Source organism: Oryctolagus cuniculus, chromosome 1 (assembly GCF_051225735.1).
Source record: "Oryctolagus cuniculus isolate XC-2025 breed Fujian yellow rabbit chromosome 1, ASM5122573v1, whole genome shotgun sequence".
NCBI classification, from domain to species: domain Eukaryota; kingdom Metazoa; phylum Chordata; class Mammalia; order Lagomorpha; family Leporidae; genus Oryctolagus; species Oryctolagus cuniculus.
In genome coordinates, this window is record NC_142867.1 from 196731025 (window position 1) to 196751214 (window position 20190).

A 20190-nucleotide genomic window follows, 5' to 3' on the forward strand; every position below is an offset into this window, starting at 1 on the left:
AAAAGGAAAAGATTCTCCCTAAGACACAAAGTTAGGGACCAGCAGCAGGGCACAGCAGGTTAAAGCAGCGCCTATGATGCCAGCATCCCTTATGAGTGCTGGTTCGAATCCCAGCTGCCCCACCTTTTTTTGGTTTGTTTTTTAACAGGCAGAGTTAGACAGTGAGAGAGAGAGAGAGAGTTATAGACAGTGAAAGAGAGACAGAGAGAAAGGTCTTCCTTCCGTTGGTTCACTCCCCTAATGGCCGCCACAGCTGGCACTCGGGCGCTGCACCAATCTGAAGCCAGGAGCAGGGTGCTTTCTCCCGGTCTCTCATGCAGGTGCAGGGACCCAAGCACTTGGGCCATCCTCCACTGCCCTCCCGGGCCACAGCAGAGAGCTGGACTGGAAGAGGAGCAACTGGGACTAGTACCCGGTGCCCCAACCGGTACTAGAACCCGGGGTGCTGGTGCCGGCCTGCCCCACTTCTGATCCAACTCCCTGCTAATGTGCCTGGGAAAGCAGTGGAGGATGGCCCAAGTGCTTAGGCTCCTGCCACTCATGTGGGAAACCTGGAGAGAGTTCCAGGTTCCTGGCTTCAGCCTGGCCCAGCTGCAGCTGCTGCAGCCATTTGAGGAGTATACTGGTGAATGAAAGATCTCTTTCTTTCTCCCTTGTCTCTGTAACTCACCTTTCAAATAGATAAATATTTAAAAAGCTAGAAAGTTAACATTTGGAGGGCCGGTGCTGTGGTGTAGTGGGTAAAGCCGCTGCCTGCAGTGCCAGTATCACATATGGGCACCGGTTTGAGATCCGGCTGCTCCACTTCTGATCCAGCTCTCTGCTATGGCCTAGGAAGGCAGTAGAAGATGGCCCAAGTCCTTGGGCCCCGGCACCCATGCAGGAGACCTGGAGGAAGCTCCTGGCTCCCAGCTTTGGATTGGCGCAGCTCCGGCCATTGCAGCCAAATGGGGAGTGAACCAGCAGATGGAAGACCTCTCTCTCTCTGCCTCTCCTTCTCTCTGTGTGTAACTCTTGTCTTTCAAATAAATAAATAAATCTTTAAAAGAAAAAGAGTTAACATTTGGAAGAGAAGGAAAAAAATGATGAGACACCATGCATACCTACGGGGGTGGGGGGGAGAAAATCTGACACTGACAAGATTAGAGAAAAAGGATGTTTCCATCTTTGAAACACTAAAAATAAAAATTTCTGAGGCTAAGCTGCAAGTGGGAAAAGAAAGGCCAGAGAGGAAGGTGGGAAATTTCCTGTATCCTAGGGAAAGCTCAGAAGTACAAGGGAGGAAGTGTGACTGATTTCCCCAAAGTGTGACTCACAACACGCTCGTCACTTCAGACGACTCTTGGAGGACAGTCCTCTGGTTAGACGAGCTCAGGAAACACTCGTGGAGGGCCCAGCGTACACCGGGGTACCGAAGGCTCTGTGGGGACGAGTGCTGACTCACGTGGGTTAACCTTGTGCCCCCCTACATGGGTAAGGCTACTTCAAAAAGTGTGTGGAAAATGGAATCCCAAACACAAGTTCATTTTGGTGCAAGACAATTTGGAAGCCCATGTGTGGCTTTTCGTAACATGTATTTTCCATGAACCCCTGGGAGGCTCCATTTTGGAAAGCACAGCTGGGGAGAAGCACTGTCTCCAGCAGTGCCCAGGGTGTGCCATGCCCGGTGCCAGCCAGCCCCAGCGGAGCACGGAGCTGGTGCAGGACACTCCGGCATCTGCTGTTTGAGGCCTGGGAACCAGTTATACAAATCGTGTTACAGGAACTTAAGGTGGTGGCTACATTTTGCAGGTCTAATACGTGTTTTGATTTCATAACTGAAATAGAAAGTCTCCATTCACCTAAAATACAATGTAGCATCTTCCTCTCCTTTCTTATCTAAGGTGCTTGAATTCAAAAACTCAGCACTGGGGGTGGGCACTTGGCCTACAGGTTTAAGACTCCACTTGGGATACCTACAATTCCAAATCAGAGTGTCTGGTTTGAGTCCCAGCTCCTCCACTTCCAAGTCCAGCTTCCTGCTCATGCACACTCTGGGAAGCAGTAGGTGGGGGCTCAATGGGATGCATCCCTGCCACCCAGGTGGGAGAACCCGGACTGAGTTCCAGACTCTTGACTTCAGCCTGGCCCAGCTCTGGGTGCTGAGGGCAATTGAGAAGTAAACGAGTGGATGGAAGATCACTGTCTGTCTGTCTCTCATTCTCGCAAATTGAAAACAAAACAAAACACACACAGTGGCCAGTGTCATGACACCATGGTTAAGCCGGAACACGAAACACCAGCAGCATCCTGGTATCTTGTAGCAGAGTGCTGATTCGAGTCCTGGCTGCTCCGCTTCTGAGACAGCTCCCTGCAAATGAACCGCAGTGACGACAGCCCTAGTGCTTGGGCCCCTGACACCCATGTAGGAAACCTGGATGGAGTTTCAAGCTCCTGGCTTCAGCCTGGTCCAGCCCCGGCCATTGCAGCCATGTGGGAAGTGAATCAGCTAATGAGAGCACTCTGTCTCTCTCTGTCACTCTGCCTTTCGAATAAGTAAAAGAAACCTTAAAGAAAAAAAAAAAAAACACCTCAGCACTATCGCTATCTTTTCCTCTATTTATTATCAAGCATGTGGTGTGCTCTAACTACAGGCCACGCCTGCAGCTGTCCACCATCTTCTGCACAGGCAGACCTGCGGGAGGCCATCAGAGGCCTTGCTGAACAGAACCCAAGAACATCGTGCTTACAGGGCGTCACTCCTCCAGTAACAGCCAGGAGGGAAAGGAGACAGCTGTAACGGCCTGTGCAAAGCCCTCCCTGCTGGATCCCGGGGACGGTGGCTTCCTCTTCCAGGTTCCACTGCCCTGGCTCTCTTAACAACGGGCTCCTTGGATCCTGCGATCAGCACATGCTTACTGGCACCAGACAAGTGTTTCTTGACCTCATGACTTTTCTTGAACAAACAGTTGCTGGACTGAAGTGACCTGACATTTACCTGTTCTCTCTCACATCCTCTGACGTCCTTCCTATGGCTGTCTTGCTTGTAGGTTTCCAAAGGGCCCTGGTCTGCACCTCACTTGGCTCAGGGACTCAGACAGTCTCCAGGGGTTTGCCCACCACCTGCTCTCCCGCCTTGAGCTTTGGTTTCCTTGTAACAGAGTTCTGCTCTCCCTCCGACAGACCCAGATCTCACAGCTGGCCCCAGAGCCTCTGGTGTTTTCCTACCCTGTGGTCCTCTCCATCTCCTGGAACACGCAGGTCTCCTTTCTGCCTGGAGGTCCCTGGTCACTGGCCCTGGCTGAGACGCCCATCTCTCTCACCCACACTTTTCTCTTTTTAAGTATTATTTATTTGAAAGGAAGAGTTAGAGAGAGAGAGAGAGAGAGAGAGAGAGAGATTGACCTTCCACCAGCTGGTTCAATCTCCAAATGACCTCAACAGCTGGGGCTGGGCCAGGCTGAAGCCAAGAGCCATCTAGGTCTCCCATGTGGGTGGCAGGGGCCCAAGCACCTGGGCCATCCTCCACTGCTTTCCCAGGAAGCTGGGTCAGAATTAGACCACAGGGACTCCAATCAGCACCCATATGGGATGCCATCATCACGGGTGGTGGCTTAACCTGCTGCACCATGACCTCTGACCCCAACCCCAATCTTTAGAACCTAGTTTACATGCAGGCTCTTCCAGGCCATGCTCTCCCTCTCTCCTTCAAGATTCTAAGGCATCTGGCAGCCCTTCCCCAATTGGATGTCATTTGAGACTAGAAACAAATTGTTCCCTGGAAGGTCCCACTTGCTCTAAGTGGATTGGAAGCTTCAGGACACATAGTGTCCTTTAGATTCTCCCCACAGAAACTGGCCCAGCACTTGGAAATTGCTCTGCTTCCAGCTTCCCTGTGAGCCAAAGGGAGGCACACAAAGCCCTTCACCTTTGACAGGGCTGTACACCAATAACAATCCTGCTACCTTGAGCAGACTCAAGAGTTTACCTTGAAAGGAAATGGACACTGGCCTTGTACAAACAGGCATGCTCTGTGTCGTCAGATGAGTGTCAGTGCAATTCAGCACAATGATTCAATTAACTGTGTTGTCACTATCACTAACAGTGTAAAGTGGGAGTAGAGAACCATTTCCCTGCCAAGGGCCAGCTGGATATTTCTAATATCATTCACGGCCACACAAAATAATCAACCTAAAAATCAGCCTGCTATAGATTTATCGAATATCGAGTCCCGCCTGTACTTGCCTTGGCAGGGCCAGACCAAATGATTTTTGATACAGCCTGCAGGCTCGACATTTCCAATCTCTGGAAAAGATATGAATTTGAGGGGCCAGTGCTGTGGAGCAGTGGGTTAATGCCCTAGCCTGAAGCGCCGGCATCCCATATGGGTGCCAGTTTGAGACCTGGCTACTCCACTTCCAATCCAGCTCTCTGCTGTGGCCTGGGAAGGCAATAGACGATGGCCCAAGTCCTTGGACCCCTGCACCCACGTGGGGGACCCAGAAGAAGTTCCTGGCCCCTAGCTTCAGATCGGCGCAGCTCCAGCCATTCCTGCCAACTGGGGAAGTAAGTCATCGGATGGAAGAACTCTCTCTCTCTCTCTCTCTCTGCCTCTCCTCTATCTGTGTAACTCTGACTTTCAAATAAAATAAATCTTAAAAAAAAAAAAAAGATATGAATTTGAGGGGCTGGTGTGGTGGTATACTAAGATAAGCTGCCACCTACACCGCCAGCATCCCATATGGGTGCTGGTTCAAGTTCTAGCTGCTCCACTTCCAATCCAGCTCTCTACTTAATGGCCTGGGAGACAACGGAGGACGACCCAAACTGAGCTCTTGCCACCCAAGTGGGAGATCCAGAGGAAGCTCCTGGCTCCTGGCTTTGGCCTGGCCCAACCCTGTCCATGGTGGCTATTTGGAGAGTGAACCAGTGGATGGAAGCTCTCTCTCTCCCTCTCTGTAACTCTGCCTTTCAAATGAGTAAATAAATCTTTAAAAAAAAAAAAAAAAAGGATGAATTTGAAGATTTGGGATATACTTGAAATACCAAAGTTATACTCTTGGGAAAAAAAATAATACACAAACAGGGAATAAAGCTACCTCAATAGAAACGCCTCTTAGAGCACTCTGTTTCTCCAGGTTGTGGTGATGACGGCTACTGTGCCTGTAGCAGTAGTGTCCTAAGCAGGGCTAATGTCCAACCACCCATGGATTAGAAGTGCAGGGTCCCCTCGACTCGCAGATGACCGGTGGAGCAGACCTTCCCAGACATGTCGCCAGGGGCTGGCACGTCGGCCAGAGGCCTCGAGTTAAGCGTGCTGTCTCCTGCGGCGCCCCAGAAGACTCAGTCTGACTGGATAAACTTCCTGAGTTGCCTAAAAGTCTGACAGCGAAATGAGCGGTTTTGCTTTCTAAAAGCAACAAGGAAAATGCATGGCTACCCAAACACAGGCACTAATCAGTGCTTCGCTCTCGGATAATTAGGGTCGTCTTCCCCACCCCACCTCAATTTTGCTGCAAGGCCACTTACAAAAAAACAAAAACAGGAAAGAAAACCAAAATCCACCCCGGCTATTTCCCTCGGCTGATTCAGGTTGGGAGCAACATGGAGCGCACTGCTGCTGGGCGTTCAGCTTGTGGGCACGGGCTAAGGGGGTATGGTATGGCCTGCACTGCGGCTCAATAGGCTAATCCTCCGCCTGTGGTGCTGGCACCCCGGGTTCTAGTCCCAGTCGGGGCGCCGGATTCTGTCCCGGTCACTCCTCTTCCTGTCCAGCTCTCTGCTGTGGTCCGGGAGGGCAGTGGAGGATGGCCCAAGTGCTTGGGCCCTGCACCTGCATGGAAGACCAGGAGGAGGCACCTGGCTCCTGGCTTTGGATCAGTGAGGCGCACCAGCCACAGCGGTCATTGGGGGGTGAACCAACGGAAAAAGAAAGACCTTTCTCTCTCTCTCTCTCTCTGTCTACTCTGCCTGTCCAAAAAAAAAGAAAAAAGGGGGGGGGGGTATGGTGGCGGTGGCAGAGCTGGCTCTGCAATGGAACACCCAGTGCCTATGAGATTGGACCCCTTGGCCTACCCCTGGCACCCACAGAGCCTCTCCTCCTCCCTCCGTCTCCCCAGACCTCACCTGGTTGATGACGTAGATGCCGTAGTCCAGCTGCTGGCGCTGCAGGATTGGGTGCAGGTAGTACAGCCAGTACTTGAGGTGCTCCTGCCGGTTGCGGAATGGGATGATGATGGCCACCTTGTGGGGAGAGATACAGTCCTTGGGGGTGTAGCGCCCGCCCACCTTCACCTCTGGGTTCTGCTTCGCCAGGAGCTCCAGGTCCACAGGGATATTAAACTCGATCAGCATGGGGCCGACTGGAGAGGTGGAGGGAGGGAGGGAGAAGTTAGCAGGCCCAGGATCGCCACCCCACGGGCCGCACGGGACAACCAGGACGTGGCTGCACACAGGGTGTCTGCTCTTGAGGGCAGCCTGGCCAGCTAAAGGGCATTCATGCGTGGCACAGGTTCCGTGTCCAGCATGCAGATGCCCAACCAGCCCAGTAAATCCTCAGTGCCCAAAGTCCTGTGTCCCAGGGACCCCCTTAGTGCTGGGCAAACCCCAAGCGCTGGTGACCCTGTCAAGCACTCACCTGTCCTGGACCCTGCCCCCAAGACTGGAAATGTCTCCCACTCAGACTTCCCAGCCAATGGGCGGTTGTTAAGATCAGTGACCATAAGTTAGAAACCACTTTCTCAGAAATCCTGGGGTTGCAGGGAGGACGTTGCGGTATGGGAGGTTAAGCCACAGCTCAACTTCCAATGCAGCTTCCAGCTAATGCACCTGGGAATGCAGCAAATGATGGCCCAAGTACCTGGGCCCCTGAACCCATGTGGGAGACCAGGATGGAGTTCCTGGCTCCCTTCTTTGGCCTGGACCAGCCCTAGTTGTTGCAGGCATTTGGGGAGAGAACCAGCAGATGAAAATCTCTCTTTCTCTGTCACTCTGCCTTTCAAACAAACAAGTGAAACTTTTTTTTTTTTTTTTTTTTAAGAAAAGTCGGTCAAACAGCTCTTGGCTCAGATGAAAACCTGATGAGATACAGGCGGCTGATTCTGGAGCAGCGGCAGGTGAGAGTAGAAGGGAGAAGCAGCGCTGAGCTCCAGGTGCGGGCCCACGGCACACACGCTTGCTGCATCCAGGTACGCACGGAGTATCAGACCCAGGGCCAAGCTGGAACCCAGCTGCCCGTATTCTCTGACCTTCAGACTTCCTCAAAATGGGTTCCAGGAAATATCAGACCCAGCAAGATGCTGCATGGAAAAACAGCCTGTGGTCAAACAAGGGAGGGAACGCTCCTGCTGGAGCCTGCTTCTGGAAAGTGCGTCAGGGCTGCGAGGTTGTGCAATCGAAAGAACCCCTCACCTCATTTAACCCACCACTGCCCAAACTTCCTGGACCTCAGAACCGCTCTGCCAGGAAACCTGCTTGGGGAACGGTCACCTGAGAAGCAAAGGAGCAACTGAGCGGAACAAAGTAGAGGATCTGGGCATCTAGGGCAGAGCGGGGAGAGGGGACAGCATGGAGGCCTCAGTCACTCACCCTCCTGAGAAGAGGCTGCCCTGGGGGCGGCGGTGGGGCTGGGGGAGAAGCTCCTCCCCACAGGCCCTTTTCCCCCAAGACGCAGCTCTGATCACAGCACTTGCCTGCTAAAAGCCGCCAGGCACTCTGAGGTGAAAAGGCCTCTGGTCTCAGCTCCGTCTCCCTCCCCATCCCTATAAATCACGCCCATGGCTACCCGGTTCCCTTTGCCACAGGGACCCTTCCCTCGTTCTAGTGGGCAAACCTTCGCACTCGCCAAACTGCTTGCGGTCCCAGCTCCAGCTGGCCCCATGTGAGGTGAGCAGGCATTGGGCACCAGGATAGAGTCAGGGGTCACCCAGGATCAGTGTCCCCAACCCCCTCATCAGAATCGCCTGGGGCAATTTCTACAGATAAACAAGTTCAGCCATCCGCCCTGCCCCCCCCACCTAGTCCAACTCAGATTTTGGGGAGGCCCCGGGTTGATGATTAACAAGGAGTCAGATGGTTCTGGGCCCCGCTCCCCCATAAGCAGAGTCCTCAGGGCTTCCCACCACGCACACCCTAACCCGCAAAGTCTAGGCTGGGGCTGATCAGCTCCCCAACCCTGGCAGGACAGAGCCCTGGGACCCACTGCACAGTAAACACAGGAAGATCTGTCACCGAACTCCCACTTCAGAAGCCTTGTGATATCTGCAGTGCCCACACGCCACCCACCCCACCTTCGGTTTTGAAGATACTTCTAAACATAACCCCATTTTCGGGAACCCAAGAAGCATCTGGGCTGCCACCTCGGCAGCTTGCTCACACCTTCTGAAACCACCCAGAAGGCAGAGCGCACACGTGGCCTGACCAGACACCTGCAGGCTGGAGGGTGTGCCAGCAGTGCCCCTCCAGGGGCCCTGGGGCAGAGAACAGGGTGGCCTGGGCCCTGGACCAGATCCACCACCAATGGCTTGTTGGATGCCATCTGCGCAAGGCCATTCCTTGGAGGATACTGGTCTCCTGTCTCTAAACTGCAGAGATCACACTGGATGATCACCAAGCTCTCCGAAAGCCCTGATGTAGACTGGGCCAACCAGAAGCAGAGCAGAGACCCAAACCGAGATCTTCTGAAAATCCTGCTCTCATCTTCCCTGTCCTGCAGAGAGCCCTGGCTGACCAAGGAGACAGGAAGAACTGGATGCCCTGGTGGCAGAGGTGGAAAGCAGCCCTGGTCACCATACACTCTCCCTCTTTCCCCTCCCTCATCACCCACGCTTTCTCAGCCTCTCTCCCAGGACCCCTGCTTCTCTCATCCAGGCCTTTGGTTTGAGCACAGGACAGTTCTCAAGCCTCTGCCTCTATCTGACATCTCTCTCTCACCCCTCCCCCCCCCACACACACACCCAGGCAATAGGACCTGGCCCCTTCCATGCCATGGGCACCTTAAACTCAACCCAAATGAACTCTGATTCAATGCCATTCATAACCACCTACCTCCTCCGGGGTTCCCTAAGCAACCGGCACTGCTGTCCAATCAGTATGGGAGGACACCTAGGTGGTCCCTCTTCTAGTTCCCGTCCCTTACTCCACCCCAACTCTCCCTCTGTCTCTCACACCCCACACACTCACACACATGCAGTCACGTACTCACACGCACAGCACGCTGACCATCCATGATCCATGGGGACCTATCCAGGACAACACAGTCTTCACTCTGGAAGAGGTGTCTACTGCAAGCCCTCCCTGTGATAGGTGTCAAGCCCACTTTCCACTTGTTTCAATCAGCACCTCCCAGGTACCTATCTTGTGCCAAGCTGAGTGCCAGCCAAGGAGGGGTGGGTTGAGATGGAGGAGGAGGAATGGACGAGACGGTTCCTACCTTCCAGGAGCTCCCAGCCAAGCATGTGGCAGAACCTCCGTGCAGTCGCCCCGGTCAAGGCTGGCCCAGGGACTTGCTCCTCCAAGGGCTCCGTGCAGAGCGTGGCCTTCTCTCTCTCTCCCGTTCCCACCTCTGCTCCCTCTCACCACAGCCCCGTGTGCTTGGACACGCTGAGAGCACCCTGACCTCCAGTTCCGCCTGCCTTGCCCAATCTGGCAATTCCTTCCCCGTTTCTCTCTGGACCCTTCACAAGCCTGGGACTCCTGCAGCTCTCATCTCTGAGACAGAACAGCACACAGCAGCCCCTCACCTGGAGCCGAATGCCTTCCTGGGTCCAGTGCCAGCCCGAGGCCTCCCCAAGGGCCCAGCACCTTCCTGCCACATGGTACAGACAATCCTCTGCCCCACAGCTGGCGCTGAGAAGACCCAGAGAGCTCGGACTCCAGGAGAGCAACAGCCAGCCCCACTGACAGTCGGGCAGCCTGCCGCCAGCTCTCGGAGCCAGTGCCCAGGGCCATGGGGAGAGGCTGCCAGAGGCGGCAGAGGGCCGAGGACTTCCTAACAGTCCACAGGCCAGGCCAAGATGCCCTTGCTGTGCGGCGCATGGCGTGTGCTACCACACTCCTCGGCCCTGCTGGGCCGGCTTGTGTGTTTTCCTGGCTCTGGGAGCTGGGACATGGGGTTACGTAAGCAGATGAGCAGATGTGAGCTGTCCTCGGCTCCCCCGGCTCAAGCCCCGCCACGTGGGCCTCTCGGCTGGGAGTCCAGGTCACGGCCTTGCGTATAAGTCGCTCAATAACTTCAATGTGTGAGCTCAACTCAAATTCCACAGCTCCCCTGCCCGGCATGGCAAACCCAAATACACACACACACGCGCGCGCGCCCCTCCATCAAAAGCCTGCTAATCTACGCGGGCCCCAGCCCAGACTTGCTTTCATGCTGGCAAGATCACTAGTTCAATCCTCCAGACTCAGCAAAACAGGTTGGAACTGCTTTCCTCCCGGTTAGGTCTAAGACTCTTGTGCTTGGCCTGAGGCTGGACTGTGACAATGTTTTACCAGCCTGGGAAAAAACAATAAACGTGAAGACCATGTAGGTGGTTTCTCATCAAGCTAAACAGCATCAGTGTATAGGAATGCGCTGTTCTCAAGCGTAAGTGCTCGTTATTCTTCGTCCAAACAATTTTATTTATTTGAGATACAGGGACAGACAGCACGCATTCCCATGTTCTGGGTCAGTCCCCAAATGCCCACAACTGGGCTAGGAACTGAATCCGGGTCTCCCACAGGGGTGGCAGAGCCCCAATTACTTGAGCCATCACTGCTGTCTCCCGTGGTCTGCATTAGCGAAAAGCTGGAAATCAAGGGTTACAATCAGGAACTGAACCCAGGTACTACAATATGGGACATGGACATCCTAACTGCGAGGCTAAACACCTGTTCCTTCTTAGTCTGTAAATGTTAAAATCTCTTTTCTCTCATGAAATGATAGTGGTGAATTTCCGTGCTGGATTTTATTTTTTTATTTTTTCCAAGAATCCCCTGGCAGCCATGGGTCAGGCTCCCAAAAATTACTCTTGAAAATTTCCTAGGCAAGAAAAGCCCAATGTTTGGGAAGGATCTGAGAATGCATGGAATTATGCAGACCCAGAACTTTATGGTTCTGAACACCGGGAGGCTGGAACGTCTCCTGGGCCAGGTGTCAGGTCTGAGTCCACTGCACATCTCCTCTCTACAGTAAGTAAACGTGGGTGGCCCTTTTCCCTCGGTATCCAATTCTCCGAAGGCCAGATAGCACTGGGAGGCTGAATCAGGAGCTGTCATCAAATTCCTGGGCTCGGGGAAGGTTTGCTCGCAGTGGTCCCGGGGAGTCCCAGTGCCCGCTGTGGGCCCTAACATGAGCAACGAGGAGCACCTTTTCCCCTGTCCTGTGGGAAGGACGACAGGCTCTGCCGGTGTCCAAAGACTTCAACATCACCAAATCTAACAGTGCCCGGCTTCAGCTCAGACGTCACCTCCCTCGTGAAGCCTTCCCTGACCACCCGAGGTTGGCTTGCAGTCTTCACCCACTTCCTAGACATACTCACGGCATCACAACTATTGAAACACGTGCCTACTTGGTATGTTTCTGATGTCAACGGGTGGCAAGTGCAACTGTGGTGACAACAAGCCGAACTGGCATGAATGAAGGGGAATCGGCCCCAGGGGCTGGGGGAGAGAGTCAGGGAAAGCTCTCCAGAGAGCTCACCATCCAGTCGTGTTCCTTTGTCACCAAGCCCGCTTGGCTGCCACAAATCTGAGTACACCAAAAGTCTCAGCCGGCTGAGCAGCGCACCACTGTCCCTCCTGCTTCTCCGCCATGGGAGCAAGCAACAAGGCTTTCCATAAATCTACAAGAACAGCTGATGGGAAATCGCGGGCTAGAAACCACCAGAAGGGACTCGCAGCTCCCAGGTCAACCATTTCTCACAGAGTTGTAAAACCCAACTCAAAGGTACCGGGAATGATTTATTTCTTACGTCAGATGTCCATGGTGTTTTCCTTCATGGCTTAGGGCATATCTTTAAAACTGAGCAATCAATATCTTCAGACATAACCCAGTCCCCTTCCCAATACAGATCTTCCAAAATCAGTGTTTCAAAACATGGCCACGTGACTGAGCAAGAGGATTTGTCACAAAAACAGATTGATCACAAATGCTAACAGGATCTGTCTCGAGCACGCCACACACACATACAGAACCCCGCGCCCACCCCACCGCTGCTGCTGTCAACGCACCATCCGAGACACTGCTAGACCCTGGGGGAAGAAGTGCTTTTTCAACAGGAAACAGAACACATCTGTGGTCTCAGTAACCCTGCACTTGGGGGACAGAGAGAAAAACAAAGTATGCACATTTGCTTGAAAACCAAAGGCGTCTGCTAGAGGAGGGCCACAGAGGAGAGCCCAGGTGGCCAAGTGGGGAGCTGGACCAAGGGGCCTCGGAGGCCAACTGCTCCTCCATCTGTGTCCACGGCAGGCCCTGTCCTGGGCAGGAGCTGCCCCACTCTGCAGTCTTCCAAACTACGTGAAAAGTGGCCTCCCCAGCAACCTCACACCTCGGGTGGAACTGCCATCTCCTACGCCTTGCTCTCTCTCCCTCGTTAAAGCCCAACCTGACCTTTCGTGGCCAAGCACTGGAGCTTGCTTTCAAAGTGCTGGCGAGTATTCCATCTTTTGCAGCAGCTCTCAAGCTGTGCAGAGCAAGGAGAGACATCTGGGGGCACGTGTGAAGCTGCAGATTCCGGGGTCCTACACAACAGATGGAACGACTTGGTCAGCCTGGGCCGGGGCCCAGGAATCTGCATCTTAACAAGCACTCTCAGGGAACTGTAAAGCAAGAGCCCAGACTCTATTTTGAGAGCTCCAGAGGTTTACTCATTAACCATCACCTCCCTCTCACCCCTGCAAAGCTCTTTAAGTCTGAGGTTCCAAGTTAAACAATGTACATCCTGGGATTATGGTGTACGACAATCACTTTATAGGACAAAATTTTTTTTTTTTTGAAAAGCAGAGCAACACAGACAAAGGAGAGACAGCACGACAGCAAGAGCAAGACAGATGATTTCCATCTACTTTTTTTTTTTTTTTTGACAGGCAGAGTGGACAGTGAGAGAGAGACAGAGAGAAAGGTCTACCTTTGCCGTTGGTTCACCCTCCAATGGCTGCCGCGGCTGGCGCACCGCGCTGATCCAATGGCAGGAGCCAGGTACTTATCCTGGTCTCCCATGGGGTGCAGGGCCCAAGCACCTGGGCCATCCTCCACTGCACTCCCTGGCCACAGCAGAGAGCTGGCCTGGAAGAGGGGCAACCAGGACAGAATCCGGCGCCCCGACTGGGACTAGAACCCGGTGTGCCGGCGCCGCAAGGCGGAGGATTAGCCTAGTGAGCTGCAGCGCCGGCCCTCCATCTACTGTTTCACTCAACAGTCACTGCTTGGCCAGGCTGAAGCTAGAAATCTAGAACTCCATCCGGGTCTCCCACCTGGGTGGCAGGAATTCAAGTTAACTTGAGTCATCATTTATTGCTTCCCAGGAGGCATTTGCAGGAACCTGGATTGGAAACAGAGTAGCAAAGATAGGAACCAGCACTCCAATATGGGATTAGGCAACCCTAGCAACAGGTTAACCTGCCGCCCCACAACGGCCCCACCTCTCTGACAATTTTGATCACATAACAGAACCTGTTTAACTTTTCAAAACATCCCTCAAGGTCCACAGGGCCAGTTCAGAATGTTTTTGACACCTTTCACACCCCATGCACCTGCTTCCTCCATTAACCATCTCTGCAGACAAGTGTTCCTTAATTCCTTTCCACACTTGGGACAGTTCCTGGCAAAGCAGAACCAGTGAACACAGCACTTGTTCAACTAAGTTAAGAAGCTGAGCTAGGGGTCGGCCTAGCTGTTTGAGACACCACCATCCCATATTGGAGCACTGGTTCAAGTCCCAACTGCTCTGCTTCCAGTCCAGTTTCCTGCTAATACACCTGGGAAAACAATAGAACATTGTGTAAGTACTTGGGCCCCTGTTACCCATACGGAGACCAGAATGGAGTTCCTGGTTCCTGGTTCCAGCCTGGCCCAGTCCTGGCTATTGCAGCCATTTGGGGAGTGAACCAGTAGATACAAGATATCTTTCTTTCTCTCTTCCCATCTACCCCCCACCCCAACTCGTCACTGTGGCTTTCAAATAGCAAACAGAGTAGAGCACCATCTTGCCCTTGATGCCTTAGAACCTAAGATTCTTATTCTAACTAAACACCTACAATGAACATGAGGGCAAATATACATAATGAACACCTGGGCTCCAAAGGTGTCTGTTTTTTCCGGCATAGCACCGGATCCAGGAGGACAAGGGACCTCCCTCCACCTTCAATGTTAGAAAAACTTTCCTCCAGGCTAGTCTGGGTCTGTAATTTGAGACTTTGTAACAACAGATGGCCTAACCTCCTAATGCAAATACTGTTTCCTTGGCTAAGTCTCAGGTTGCCACAGCCAACAGCATCTTCTTAGCCAAACTCCTAAGAGGGTAACTTGAGAGAGTAACTCCAAAGTGCATGTCTGCCGGGGGTGGTGAGAACAGCAGGGAAGCCTGGGGTGGCGCTCAGCCCAGGATGCCAACACTAAAGGAACCAAGCCTATAGCCAACAAAGCAAAACTCCGCTACCTCAAAGGGGCAGGATCCACTTCACACCAGACCCGAAAGAATCCCAGCACACCAGGGCCACAGCAGCCTTGAGAATCATGTTTCTGGGGTAGGCACTGAGTGCAGCAGATAAGATACGCCTTAGGGCTTCGGGAACCATGGGATATGGTGTAGACATGGCCAAGTCCAAGAACCACACCACACACAACCACTCACAAAAATAGCACAGAAATGGTCTCAAGAAACCCTGATCACAAAGATATAAATCTCTCAATGGGGTAGAGGAACACAAGATTTGCCAAGATGCACAAGAAGGGCCTGAAGACGACGTAGTAGGCCAACAAGGCCAAGGCTATGAGTGTGCATGCTGAGGCTATCAAGGCCCTTGTCAAGCCCAAGGAAGTTAAAGCCCCAAAGGGTGTCGGCTGCAAGCTTGATCAGTTTGCCTACATGGCCCACTCCATGCTTGGGAAGCACTCTTGGGCCAGCACTGCCAAGGGTCTTAGGCTATCCTGGCCAAGGACCAAGGCTAGGCCTCAAATCAAGGCCTAAGCCCAGGCTGCACTTGCAGCTGCAGATCTAGTTCCAGCTCAGGCCTCCACAAAGGCTCTATGGTAACAGTCTCTGTCAATCAATGCAAGGACAAGAAATAATGTGACTGCTAGCTGCTCTCTGCTTGGGGCTAGTGACCTTCTGTGCTGTTTGTACAAATAAACCTGAGGCAAGGTCTCTTTATTTTTAAAGATTTATTTATTTATTTATTTGAAAGGCAGAGTTACACAGAGAGGGAGAGACAGATAGAGAGGTCTTCCATCCACTGGTTCACTCCCCAAATGACTGCAACAGCTGCAGCTGAGCTGATCTGAAGTCAGGAGCCAAGAGCTTCTTCCAGGTCTCCCACACAGGTGCAGGTGCCCAAGGACTTGGGACCATCTTCTACTGTTTTTCCAGGCTGCAGCAGAGAGCTGAATTGGAAGTGGAGCAGCCAGGACTCAAACCAGTGCCTATATGGGATGCGGGCACCCATATAGAGAAAGAGATGCCATTCAGGTCACCAACATCCCATATTGAAATGCCTGGGTTCGAGCCCCAGCTGATTCCAGCTTCCTGCTAATGTGCACCCTGGGAGGTAGGAGGTGACACTTCAAAGTGCTTGGGTCCCAGCCACCCACATGGGAGACATGGCTTATTGTGGGGAGTAAACCAGCAAATGGAAGATTTCTCTCTGTCTCTGTGTGTGTGCACGCACTTCTCTTTCAGATAAACAAAAATAGAAAAAAAAAATTAAAGAAAGCAATATGTTTTACATGAAGGAAAATGAAGGCCAGAGATGTTGGATTGGCAAAAAATCTGTCCTTACCTTTCCCTGAACAACCCCGCAGGGTTCTGATGTCCCTGCACGCACCGGCACAGGGGAGAGTGAGCTGCAGCACACCAGGCCTCTGCTGTCCCTGCGCTGTGCCAGCGCGAGTCTGTCTCGGAACCCTTCCCAGTCTCGGGCTCCAGGAAGCCATCAACTGATTGAGGCAGTGGAAAAGTGAATGCTGTTTGACATCTCTGATCTAAACCTTCCTCCAACGTCTGTGCACCCCATACACACCTCTGGCTTCGGCCAAATTCAGTGGGGCAGCAGAAGCAAGGAGAAGCCGTGGGAACACCTCTGGGAAACCCCTGGGACTGGGGACGCGACACTTCCCTCGTGTCCTGGGCTAACCCAAGCAGACGGCTTCACCGCTGGGGAAGCCACAGAGCAGCAAGGTCCTGGGGTCAAGACACAGCGCCTGGGAGTCACGAGCTTTTAAAGCCCCACGACCCCGCTCTCCTCGGCGCTTGGCCTGGGGGGGGGGGGCAGGGTAGAGACCCAGGAGGAATTCCTGCTTTGTTTGGTCCTGATCCAAAGGCAGACGCCGCCTTCTCACTCCCTCAGCTGGGATTTGTAGAAACTGCGCTTGCTCACAGCTCTCACTACCAGGAGAAGGCTGGGGAGGCCAACGTGCCTGGAAACCCCACATGAGCCCCAGGAAGACGCTGCGGCATCTCTCGCCTCTGAAAGCTAGAGCACTTCCAGACGGCAGGGCTGGGCTGAGCTTCGCAGAGGACAAGGACGGCACACGCGTGCCTTGGACATAGGAGCTCTGCGGGCCGAGTTCCAGACTGCTGCAATAAAGCCAGTACCGCAATAAAGGGAGTCATATAAACTTTTTTTGGTTTTACAGCACATATAAAAGTATTGTCTATTAAGAATGGAATAGCACGATGTCTAAAAACAAGTACATCTCCTAATTAAAAAATACTTGTTAGAAAATGCTAACAATCATCTGAGCTGTTGGGAAAATGGTGCCAACAGATTTACTCTACCTTGGCTGCCAAAACCTTTAATCTATAGAAAACACAGTATCTGCAAAGTGCAATAAAACGAGATATACCAGAGCCGGCATTGTGGCACAGCAGGTTAAGCAGTTGCCTGTGAGGCCAGCACCCATATGGGCACTGGTTTGAGTCCAGTCTGCTCCACTTCTGATCCAGCTCCCTGCTACCTGCTAATGCACCTAGGAAAGCAGAAGACAGCCCCAGTGCTTGAGCCCCCACACCTACTTGGGAGACACAGATGAAGCTCCTGGCTTCAGCTGGCACAGCCCTGGCCACTGTGGCCATTTGGGGAATGAAGCAGCAGTTGGAAGATCCTTCCTGCCTCCCCATCCCCCCACCCTGTAATTCTGCCTTTCAAATAAATAAACCTTTAAGAAAAGGAGGGGGGGGACGGTGCTGTGGCACAGTGGGTTAACGCCCTGGCCTGAAGCGCCAGCATCCCATATGGGTGCCACTTCGAGACACAGCTGCTCCACTTCTGATCCCAACTCTCTGCTATGGCCTGGGAAAGCAGTAGAAGATGGCCCAACTCCTTGGGCCCCTGCACCCACGTGGAAGACCCAGAAGAAGTTCCTGGCTCCTGGCTTTGGATCGGTGCAGCTCCAGCTGTGGTGGACAGTTGGGGAGGGAACCATCAGATGGAAGACCCCTCTCTCTCTCTTTCTCTCTTTCTCTCTCTGCCTCTCCTCTCTGTGTAACTCTGACTTTCAAATACATAAATAAACCTTAAAAAAAAAAACAGGGTTGGCACTGTGGCGTAGCAGGTAAAGCTGCCGCCAGCAGCGCCGGCATCCCATATGGGTGCTGGTTCAAGTTCCAGCTGCTCCACTTCTGATCCAGCCTCTGCTATGGCCTGGGAAAGCAGTAGAAGATGGCACAAGCCCTTGGACCCCAGTACCTGTGTGGAAGACTTGGAAGAAGCTCCTGGCTCCTGGCTTTGGATTGGTCCAGCTCCAGCCATTGCGGCCATTTGGGAAGTGAACCAGCGGATAGAAGACCTCTCTCTCTCTCCCTCTCTCTCTCTCTCTCCAGCATGGGGCATCCCCCTGCCTTCTTTAGGCCCTCTTCAGCCTGGAGTCTGACACCAACAGAAAGCCCAGGACATCCCTCCAGAGAACTCCAGAGCTACACTCACCTTGACCCCACCCCCACGCCAGGATGCTGAGGATGCTTTGCTCCGCACCTGCTTAGGCCATTTGTTAGAAGACATGTGAACATCTGACAGACCTAAGTCACAGTGCAGGGTTCAAATCACTGTCCCACCTCTGAGAAGCCATATGTTGTTGACATCACAGTATCTAACTCACAGCTGGCCTACAAGATGTTTGCTGAGTAGCTGTATGAATACTACTTGCAGCCACAAGTCATTCCTAACAGAGAAAGCTCAATGTAGGCTAAGGTGTCATCAAGACTGTCCACTGCAGCTGGCGCTGTGGCATAGTAGGTTACACCTCCACCTGCAGTGTCAGCATCCCACATGGACGCTGGTTCAAATCCCAGCTGTTCCACTTCTGAGCCAGCTCCTTGCTAATGGCCTGGGAAAGCAGTGAAAGATGGCCCAATTGCTTGGACCTCTGCACTAGCATGGGAGATCTGGATGAAACTCCTGTCTCCTGGCTTCAGACTAGCCCAGCTCCAGCCATTGCGGCCATTTAGGGAGTGAACCAGCAGAGAAAAGACCTCTCTCTCTGTCTCTCCTTCTCTCTGTAATTCTGCCTTTATTTATTTATTGTTTAAATAAATCTTGAAAAATTAAAAAAAAAAAAAAAAGACTGTCCACTAAGGACAGCAGGTGTGCCTAAGCCATGGGGGAACAAAGGACGCCCACCACGTAGTTATGTCAAAGGAAGGCTGCTAGTGAGAGCTACCCAAGACACAGGAGCAAGAGTCTTCTGATCAAACAAACACAGCACAAAGTGGTCAGAGAAGTAACAGATGCAGAAAAGATACTGGCAATATCTGAGACCAGCAAGAGATTAACATGCAGGATGTATAAGGAATTCCTGCATCTCATCAAGAAAAATCTAAGCGCTCCAGTGGGGGGAAACAGACAGGCTAAGGTTTGCTACAGCGACGTGACTTACCAAAGAGGGATCCCGAAGGCCACAAAGCCCATGCAGAAAGGCTCGTGCTCATGAGCCATCAGGGAGAAGTGAGTTAAAACAAAAAGAGCTATCCCAGCACAGTCATTATTTTGGCAAGAAATACGAAGCCAAGTATCTGCGGCAAGACAGAAACTGTCATGCTCTGCTGAGGGAAATGTAAACTGGGGCGGCCACTCTGGAGCTACTTAGTATCTGGCACTCCCAAAGCAACAAACACACACACACACACACACTCACACTCACTCACACACACACTCTCACTCATACACGACAGCACAAGAATGTTCCTTACGGCAGTGTTTGTGGAAAGCAGTGTTGGAAGCAGTCTAGGATTCTCTCATTATGGCAGGGAGAGAGAAAAACCTGGATGGATAAACATCTCAGAGTATTCTCTGGCAGAACCAGCACACGAGCCCTCTGTCTCTCCCTCTCACTATCTGTAACGCTACCTTTCAAATAAATAAAAATCTTAAAAAAAAATCACCAACTACCATATTGAATGATTGAGACAAGAATCATTGATAGATGCTAAAAAACTAACAGATGGGCTGGCGCCACGGCTCACTAGGCTAATCCTCTGCCTGCGGTGCCGGCACCCCGGGTTCTAGTCCCGGTTGGGGCACCGGACTCTGTCCCGGTTGCCCCTCTTCCAGGCCAGCTCTCTGCTGTGGCCCGGGAGTGCAGTGGAGGATGGCCCAAGTCCTTGGGCCCTGCACCCGCATGGGAGACCAGGAGGAATCACCTGGCTCCTAGCTTTGGATCAGCGTAGCACGCCGGCTGCAACACGCCAGCAGTAGCGGCCACTTTGGGGGTGAACCAATGGAAAAAGGAAGACCTTTCTCTCTGTCTCTCTCTCTCACTGTCTAACTCTGCCTGTCAAAATAAATAAATAAATAAATAAATAAAAAATAAAAAAAAAACTAACAGAGGAAAGTTTGAGGAATAACATAATCTCAAAGTATATACCCATAAGATACGTTTAATTAAAAACGGCAAAACAGGGGCCAGTGTCATGGTATAGCAAGTTAAGCTGCCACCTGCAATGTAGCATCCCATATGGGTGCCAGTTTGTGTCTCAGCTGCTCCCTGCTAAGACATCTGGGAAAGCAGTGGAGGACGGC

At 52.5% G+C, this 20190-nt stretch overlaps 1 protein-coding gene across 6 annotated transcripts in view; it reads right to left on the minus strand.

Moving 5' to 3' along the window:
* The window catches only part of B4GALT1 (beta-1,4-galactosyltransferase 1), a 54092-nt gene that overhangs the window by 19292 nt on the left and 14610 nt on the right, over window positions 1-20190 (minus strand). For 2 of the 6 annotated variants that reach the window (XM_002708032.6, XM_089299677.1), the window contains exon 2: window positions 6106-6341. In XM_002708032.6, the coding sequence (XP_002708078.1) occupies window positions 6106-6341 (236 nt within the window). Of the gene's footprint in view, window positions 1-6105; window positions 6342-6616; window positions 6977-7566; window positions 7706-9409; window positions 9450-9719; window positions 10042-20190 lie in introns of those variants that run through there. The other 4 variants (XM_008248551.5, XM_089299673.1, XM_089299675.1 and 1 more) reach the window with 4 other exon arrangements.